Source organism: Bison bison, unplaced genomic scaffold, assembly GCF_000754665.1.
Source record: "Bison bison bison isolate TAMUID 2011002044 unplaced genomic scaffold, Bison_UMD1.0 scf7180017864285, whole genome shotgun sequence".
Classification (NCBI taxonomy): domain Eukaryota; kingdom Metazoa; phylum Chordata; class Mammalia; order Artiodactyla; family Bovidae; genus Bison; species Bison bison.
The window spans coordinates 909,850-918,627 of NW_011494857.1; the positions used below are offsets into that span (position 1 = coordinate 909,850).

The 8,778-nt window shown below is 52.3% G+C and overlaps 1 protein-coding gene across 1 annotated transcript in view; it reads left to right on the forward strand.

Moving 5' to 3' along the window:
• The first annotated feature begins 358 nt into the window (after positions 1–358).
• Positions 359–8,778, forward strand: part of SNRNP70 (small nuclear ribonucleoprotein 70kDa (U1)) — a 14,544-nt gene continuing 6,124 nt past the window's right edge. The window contains exons 1-7 of the mRNA XM_010849703.1: positions 359–579; positions 1,349–1,505; positions 3,015–3,077; positions 3,201–3,255; positions 7,106–7,170; positions 7,290–7,352; positions 8,001–8,082. Of these exons, the coding sequence (XP_010848005.1) occupies positions 1,359–1,505; positions 3,015–3,077; positions 3,201–3,255; positions 7,106–7,170; positions 7,290–7,352; positions 8,001–8,082 (475 nt within the window). The 5' untranslated portion in view covers positions 359–579; positions 1,349–1,358. The remainder of the gene's footprint in view (positions 580–1,348; positions 1,506–3,014; positions 3,078–3,200; positions 3,256–7,105; positions 7,171–7,289; positions 7,353–8,000; positions 8,083–8,778) is intronic.

Sequence of the window (8,778 nt, forward strand, 5' to 3'; positions counted from 1 at the left end):
GGTAAGCACATCCTCCACGTAGGGACTCTTTGCTAGGCGGCGGAAGGGTATAATACTGGTAACTGATCATACACGCATGCGCCCAAGATCCGGGAAGTGTGTTAGGGTAAGGGGTGGAGCATCCAGAAGAGTCTCGCGGACAGAGGCGGTTGGAGTCCAGAGCGCGAGGTGGAAGGGGACGGCTTGGGGCTCACGCGCGTGCGCACTGTGACTTCCAGCCTGCCGCGGCAAAGGCGTCTAAGACGCCGGAAGGCGGGGGTAGTGGCTTCGCGCGTGCGCAGTGCCTGCGGCGGCCCCAGGGTCCCTGTGAGTGAGTTGTGATTGACTGGCGTAGCGCGTGCGCCTTGCGAACGGCGGAGGGATTTGAGGCTGTTCCCACCCCTTGGCCCTGTCGCGAGCCGAGGCCGCGCGGGCTCGTGAGCTGCGGCCTGGTGCGCGCGCTAGGCGGGCGACAGAGACTGAGGGACGCGGACGCCGCCGGAGTCGGAGCGAGAGCCAGAGTATCCGCTGCTGAGGGGCCGCCGGAGCCGCCGCGAGCCTCCGGACCGTCGCTAGGCCGAGGAGGGCGCCGCGCGGCGGGTGAGTGTGACTGAGTGGCCTTACCGGGTGCGGGGCCGCTACCCACAAGCCCCTGCGGTGAGCCCCGGTCCTTTCCCCGCGGCCGGCCCCAGTCCTTTCCCCGCGGCCGGGTCCTTTTCCCGCGCCACCGTCACAGCACTTTTTTGCATCCCTTATCCAGAGTTGTCTGGTCACTTAAGCTCTCTTTCCATAGCCCCTCTCCCCCTCAGCATTTACCCACAGGCCCTTGCGGTATGTTGCTTTTTTCTTGTCGCCTCCGCGGACCCTTACCCATAATTCATTTCGCCTGTGGGGTCCAGATCTATTACCCACAACCCCCTGGCTTGAGAGGCTTGCTACTTTTGACCCCCTTCCTTAATCCAAGACTTCCTGCGACCCTCGCCCCGTAACCTGTTATCCACGGTATGGGACCACCAGCCGCCACTGCCCTGGACTCCCTTTCTCAGGATCCTTGATGTCCCCACAACCGCTCACGGACCCTCAGCCCCGCGGTTCCTTGCCCAGGACTCAGACTTCACTACTCAGAAACCCTTTTTTAGTCTTTGTTTCCCTTACCGGTTTGGCCCGTCTTCGCACAGCTCTCCCACCAAAACCCTCTTTCATTCAGATTTACTCCTTTTCCTTGTGACTTAGGAGCGCGCTGTACAGAACCTGTTTTGATACTGAGATTTTTGCCTCTATTTCCTTCTTTTCCTGGGAGTCAAGGGGTTATAGGGGCTTCCCAGCCTATCTCCCCCAGCCCACCCTAATATAAGGCTTCTGCCCTCAGACTTGGCAAGATGACCCAGTTCCTGCCGCCCAACCTTCTGGCCCTCTTTGCTCCCCGTGACCCCATCCCATACCTCCCACCCTTGGAGAAACTGCCACATGAAAAACACCACAATCAACCTTACTGTGGCATCGCGCCCTACATCCGAGAGTTTGAGGTGAGTTCAGTGAGCAGACTTGGACCTGGGTTGGGTTCTGGGGGGTTGCGGGGCTGGATTGGAGAGTCCAGTGTCTGGCCAGTTTTCTAGGCTGGGTGATTATTATTTCTTTATTTAGCTGCCCCCCGTTTTAGTCACGGCATGGGAACTGTTAGCTGTGGCATGTGGAATCTAGTTCCCTGACCAGAGATGGAAATGGAACCCAGGGCCCCTGCACTGGGAGCGAGGAGTCTTAGCCCCTGGACCACCAGGAAAGTCTCAGTTTTCTTGTCTTGATTGGGGTTCATTATGTATCCCTTGTTGAGTTTTTGTGACAGTTCAGTAGTTTGTGACAGTGACTACCAGTTGAGGATTCAGACTGTCCAGTTAAGTAGTCCTTGGCACATTTATCAGCTGTGTAACCTTGGACAAGTGGCAGATCCTCTTAGTCCTGTGGTCGCTTCATCTATAGCAAGGGAATGTTTATATCTTCTTTGTTATAATTGACAGAATTAATTGGAAATTTTGTTACGGGGCTTGGCACCAAGTAGTCAGTGAAGGTCAATAATTCTTATTTTATTTACCACTTTTGTCGTTAAAGGGTTAACACCAGGTGATGTGCTGTTAAGATGGTGGTCTTGAGAATTTCAGCTTTGTACCCTCAGGACAAACATAAATAAATGACTTAGGCTCATGGACCTCAGTTTTTTCGTTTGTGAAATTGGGATAACAGTCCACGTCTTAAGGTGATCAAAGAACACCTGAGTATGTTGGCACACAGCCAGAAGACTAACCCTCTAGCATGAATGGGAAAGGGGAGGAGGAGGAAGTTGCAGACCAGAAGTTAATAGTGAGATGACAGAAGATTGGTTCTTTAGTGAGACTTGCCACCCTCAGTGAACTGGTACTTGGAAAATGTTATTAGCCAATTAAACTAATAACTGTAGGTGTGTGGCAGGCGAGGGTCATGTGCCAGTTATTTGATGGGAGCTTGCTGAGGCCTTTAAGAACTGCCCTGGCCCTCAGAGGGTGTCCAGTTGCTTATCCCTACGCTCTGCTTTGCTTCAGGCCTGGTTCCGATTCCTGTCTGTAATAGAGGACGAGTATTGTGATGTTCACAGTGTGATATGATAGAGGACTGCAGATCGATGCTCTTGATAAATGCAAGAGGATTGTTTTCTCTCTTCTAGTATTTTTAGAGAATACAGAGTTAAAGAAAATCACACGTCTAAGTTCAACGAACATAAAACTACTCTGTTAGATTGCTGTAGACATTTCTGCGTATTTTGTCTCAGTTTCTCTACTTCTCTTGTCACAGACCAGTAACTGTTCACAGATTGCATTCGTCAACGGACCATGCTTTGATCTGCACTGTTCCCCCGCCTCCACTGGCCTGGGAACTGTCCATGTTTGTGTGGGCATGTGTGTAAACGTGCAGGAGAGTGTGGCCAAGATGTTTGTTATTTCTTGATTGGCTCTTCCTGGCTGTCTTCCCCTTCCTCCCACCGCTGTCACTCTTCTTATTCCCAGGACCCTCGAGATGCCCCTCCTCCAACTCGAGCAGAAACCCGGGAGGAACGCATGGAGAGGAAGGTATGTAACGTTTGCCTTCTGCCTCACGTCTTTTTTTTTTTTTTTTTTGCATCTTCCTTTAGGATGTTCCCTGATATCAGGGCCCTTCTATCTGTATTCAGTTGTCTACCTTTCTCCTGACAGAGACGGGAAAAGATTGAGCGGCGACAGCAGGAAGTCGAGACAGAGCTAAAAATGTGTAAGTCTCTCCTCTTTTCATCTCTTGTTCAAGCATGCTTGTGTTTCCCTTCCCCAGGTTCACCCCAGGACTCTTATTTCGGAATGTGGGCTGTTGTCAGTTCACTTTATTAGCCCCCACTATTTGCCAAGGCCTATATTTGGTTTAGGCTTTTAAACAGGAGAGCATGGAATAAGGGCAGACAGAAAGGAAGCCTGATACTCTGAGCTGCCTCCTGCAGGGGTCTGCCCTTGGACAGGCGGCCACTGCCCAGCTGGGTCTCCCAGGCCGAGGCAGTGAGGTCCGGACTCATGAGGCAGTTGTGGTTCCACCTCAGCTCCCTGGTCCTTGGGCTGGGAGTGCTTCATCCCTTCCCGGTACAGGAGGAGTCTGAGTTTAGGGGAGGGACATTGTAGTCATTAACCAGACTTCACAAAAGAGTCCCATATCAACCTCAGGGGGCCTTTTCTTATTAGAGCAAGGACTGTATAGTCAAAAGATGGGTTTTCCTCCCATGCTCGTGAGGCTCCGGTGAATCACGTCACTCTGAATCACATTCCCTGGAGGAGTCCATTGCTCATGGAGCTCATCAGACAGACACCTGACAACCGAATACCGGGGTATCTCACCTCAGCGCTCTGAACTCTGGCTTTCACTGCGTTCCTGTCTTCTTGGATGCCTCAGAGGCATCTTACACTGTGTCTGGACCACAATCAGGATTTCCTCTCCTCACCAGCCTGGTCTTCTTTCGATGTTTCCTTTACTGGAAATTGGTCATCCAGCTTTTGCAAGTCATGGCCAATTGTTTCTACTCAGTTTGCTTTTAACACCTTTTCTTGCTGTGTCCTTCGATTGTCACCAAGACCTACCCATGCTACTCTCTGAATGTCACAGATCTGAGCATCCTCTCTGTCTCCACCACCACCGAAGGCCCCTCTAGCCTGGACACGCAGTCTAATGAATTTACTTACGTCTCTGTCCCCTGCAAGTCCTGTAGGGCTTTTTGAGACACAACTCTTGATTATACCTTTCTCTGCTAACGGCTTTTTTTTTCCTCTTTGGGCTGTACCATGTTGCCCTCAGAATCTTTGCTCCCCAAACAGGGATTGAATTTGGGCCCTCTGCAGTGAAAGTGCAGAGTCCTAACCACTGGGTTGCCAGGGAATTCCTATATAGGTTCCTTTGGCTTTCAACTTAAAGACCAAAGTCCCTTCCCTGACCGCTGAGGGTGCATTCTGCCCATGCTCCCTCCCCTCTTGCTCCAGCCTGCACTGGCGTCTTCTCTTGCCTCTTCTTTCCCAGATGGTCTCCTGTTGCTGGGGCTCTGCCCAGGCTGTTCTACCAGTCTCGCATGGTACCTTGGTGTGTATACAACTGCCCTTTATGTCTCTGGCAGCATCACTCCTCAGGGAAGCCTTTCATGGCTTCCTTGCTTGGGTGGAGTCCCCTTGCACACCAAAAGCCCTGAGTCCTGCTGCAGCTTGGTCATTTCAGTCTGCGGGAGGAATTCACTGACGAACATCTGTGTTACATTGGTTCACAGTGCAGGAAGCAGGGTTCTGGTGGAATTTGCTCACCATTGTGGCCCCAGCTCCTGTAGGACCTGGCACACACAGCTGTTGACAGCAGTTGACTTGGGGGGCCTCTCAGCTCTGTTGCTGGGGCACAGGCCTTGGAGTCTGACCCACGTGAGTTTAAAAAAAAGGAAAAGAAAATAATCCTGGCATGTTAAACGGTACTGAGGATGCAGTTAGTTGAATTTAGGATATGGGAGACTGTATACGACAAACTTGTGATCCAGTTTCCATAAATAAACATGAAAGCTGGGGAAGCAGGTGGGAAGGGAGTGGACCAAAGTGGTTAAAGAGTCAAAGGGCACCTCAGCCAGATGGTCATTGTGGAGCTTGTTCCGGTCCTGGTTTAAACGAGCCACCTGCAGAAAGCTTGTTTTGAAACAGTTGAGGACATTTGAACACTGCGTTTTGTTGAAGATAAAGAACTAATGTTAACTTTTTAAGGTTTAATACTGGTACTGTGGTTACTGTTTCTTAAAGTCTTTATTAGGTGTTACAGTGGTATTATATATCTGGAGTTTGCCTTAATATACTGCTTGGGATAGAGATGTAACCAGTGTTGCCATGTGGTAACCATTGAGGTTGGTTCGGAGGGGTTCATTATACTGTTCTCTCTTTGCTTAAGTGTTGAACTTCCCCATGATAGAAAAGGAAACAAAAAGGATGGCTCAAGTACAGCAGGCTTTCTCTGCCCTAGGAGCCTCCGTCCCCCAGTGCAGAAACGGGCTGTGCCTTGCCGCCGTTAACAGCTACTGTTCAAGGGCACCTTGCTTGTATTTCGTGTTTTTTATTTACAGCTTTCAAGTGCAGTAGGGTTTGTTACTCCAGTTTTTAAGACAAAATGAAGGTCTGTGGAGTCTGGGTCCGCTTAGCAAGAGTCAGAGTTCTAAGATACTTCCTCGTTTCTCAACCCCACAGTCTAGTCCTTTGAGCCCCTGCTCTGGGCTGCTACGTAGATAACCTCTTTGCCCAAGGATTCCCTGAGGGCAGAGCTGCCAGCAGGGTGGAGTGGCGCGAGGGTGTGCGCGTGCTGCCAGTGAACTGCTGATGAACCTCAGCTTATTGCCACCGTCTTAGCTGAAATTCGTGGGCACTGCGCTAGCTTTTACCTTGGGTCACGCTCCTGGGCCTCTTGGTTAAGCAAAAGCCATAGCGTCTCTTGTGCCACGGTGGTTTTCCTCTGTCTGCTGGGCACCTTTGGCTGCTCATGCAGAAGCTCTGCTCTCTGCTGTTTGGGCTCCATCCGCTCCTGCAGGCAGTCATTGGGTCCCCCATAATGCCACTGCAGTACCACCTACCCCTAGTGGTGCTGAAGTTTGTCTCCTGTTAAATACACCTTCATGTCAAATGGTATTTCAGTGAGGCCTTTCCTGACCTTCCCAGTAAAATGCTTCTTCCCATCTCTCTGTTGTTACTAGATAGAACTGGATGATTGTTGGTCTTAGGTTGTTTACCGGCAGCCTCCCTGCAGTAATAGATGAGCTTCAGGAAGGCAGGGGTCTTTTTTTCCTTTTTTCACTGTTGTTACCCCAGCACCTATGGGAGTTTCAGGCACATAGTGCTTAACAGATATCTTTTGGGTGAATAGATGCAGATTGAGACACGTGGGCACAGACAGTTACAACCCAGAGGGACGGGCTTCGGGTGAGGAAGTGAGGGGCAGGCACAGGGGTGAACATAACCTGTCCGAATCACCTGTGGAATTAGTTCTGTAAGAGTCTGGCTCTGTCTGTGGAGCTGGTTGGTCCTCAGTGGTCTGGCAGTAGTAAGGCTGGGAGTTCACGCCATCCGCCCCTTCTGGCCTCAGGGCCAGCTGTGGGTTCCTCCCTGAGGCCACAGGGCACGGGGAAGAAATCAGGGGTTGCCATCTAAGGGTTGCTTGATCTCAGGTTTTCCTACGGGCTGCAGTTGCAGGCCTTGCCGATGGGTGGCACTGTGGCACTGCAGGTGGCAGAGGAAGCAGTGCCTGGCAGGATCAGGCTGCTTCTCCAGAGATGCCCTTGGGGCTTAGCTACTCCCACCTGGGAGGGACTTGGGCCTCAGGATATGTAGGCCTGAAAAAGGGGGGCAGTAGGCTGGCCGCCATCGTGTCAGCTTGAAGTCAGTCTCATCCCTTCCTTTAATCAGCCACTCAGATGAGGTCTGCTGTGCTTCAGGGCAGTTGGGGCTCAGAGAGGGGCCTACCCGTGGTGGCCAGGTGACCGGAAGTTCTGGGCCTGTGTCCGTCAGTCTCTTTCTTGCTCTGTGATACTGTTGACAACGTCTACTCACAGAGTTTTTTTTTTTATCCTGCACAGGGGACCCTCACAATGATCCCAATGCTCAGGGTGATGCCTTCAAGACTCTCTTTGTGGCTAGAGTGGTGAGTCCCCAGCTCCCAACCCCTGGAGCCCTAGGCTACGGAGAGCGTGGATGTGGACAGTAGACTTGGTCCATGGGGTGTTTGAGGGCTTCTCTCACTTCATTTCTGTCTCCTTGTAGAACTATGACACGACAGAGTCCAAGCTCCGGAGAGAGTTTGAGGTGTATGGACCCATCAAAAGGGTGAGTAGACCAGAGCAGGGGTGCTTGAGTTGAAGGTGTGCGGAGGGAGGGAGGAGGCACTGCACCACTTCGGGCTTCAGACTCCCCGGCCTGGGTTTCTGTCCTGCCTGCACATCCATGCCGGAGTCTCAGGGTAGCAGAAGGAAAACAAAGACGTCATGATTACTAGCTGCTGATTTAGAGCACAAGTCAACAAACTGCAGACTTAGTGTCTGTGAATGAAGTTTTGTTGGTATCCAGCCAGGCCCACTTTATTGTCTGCAGCTGCTGTTGCTGCGAGGCAGTTCGGCAGGTGTGACACAGACTGTGTGGCCCTGCAAGCTGGAAATATCTGCTCTCTGGTCCTTTGTAGAAAATGTATGTTGACTCTTGTTCTAGAGCACGGCTTCATGTATAACGGACATTTTTTTCATTTGATTTAGAAGTTATTCAGGTGCTCTGGGCTCTAGCAAGGGCTTGAGGTCATTGTGCACATCAGTTGCTAAGCCCAAGGCCATTAGAGTATCAGTCACTCTGGGTCCTTGAAGGGGCCGGGGGAGGGTCAGAAGTATCTGTTGCTGGCATCATCCAGCCCAGAGCTGTGTGATTGATAGGGTGAGTTGTCCCCTTGTCAGAACTGACCTCTGCCTCCTGCCACCCACCCTCCAGATACACATGGTCTACAGTAAGCGGTCGGGAAAGCCCCGGGGTTATGCCTTCATCGAGTACGAACACGAGCGGGACATGCACTGTGAGTACCTCCCACCTGCACCCTGCCCTCTGGCCCTCTCTCTTCTCTGCTGCCCCAGCCCCTTCCCGTCGTCTGTCCCCCACCCCCTCCCCGCCAGACCTGACATTAGCGATGTCTCTTCTCCTCCTCCCTCTGTTTCTGATATATCTTTTTTTTTGTTTTTTATATACATGTTTTTTAAAAAACAAAAACCAAAATCCCCCACAACGTGTGTGTGTGTGTGTGTGTGAACCTGGGGAGGTAAGTGTCACACGTTGAACCTCAGGGGCAAGGAGGGAACTGGTGGGGGCTAGGGCGAGTTGGAGGTGGGGGGAGGGGTCGGATTTTCGGGGAGCCTCTCCCCATTTCCCCCAGCAGATTTGGGGGTGGCCAGGTTGCAGTGAGGACTGGCCTTTGAACCTGCCCTCTCCTCCCCCCAGCTGAGCTGGGGCTGGGCCACCCGACCCTCCACCTCCCCACCCCTGGCCCCCCACCCTGTTCCTCAGCGGGCAGTGGGCTGGTCTGCGTGTTCAGCGCCTGCCCCTACATCTCCAAAGCCCCCGTTGAGGCCGCGGCGGCGTCCACATGGGCAGGGCTGGGTGGGCGGGGGTGGGCAGGGCTGCGGCGTGTCCAGGGGCCGCCGTATTAATTGACTGTTCTTATTGTCACTGCAGCCACCACGCAGCTGGCTTGCAGCTGATGCTTACGCTCCCCTTA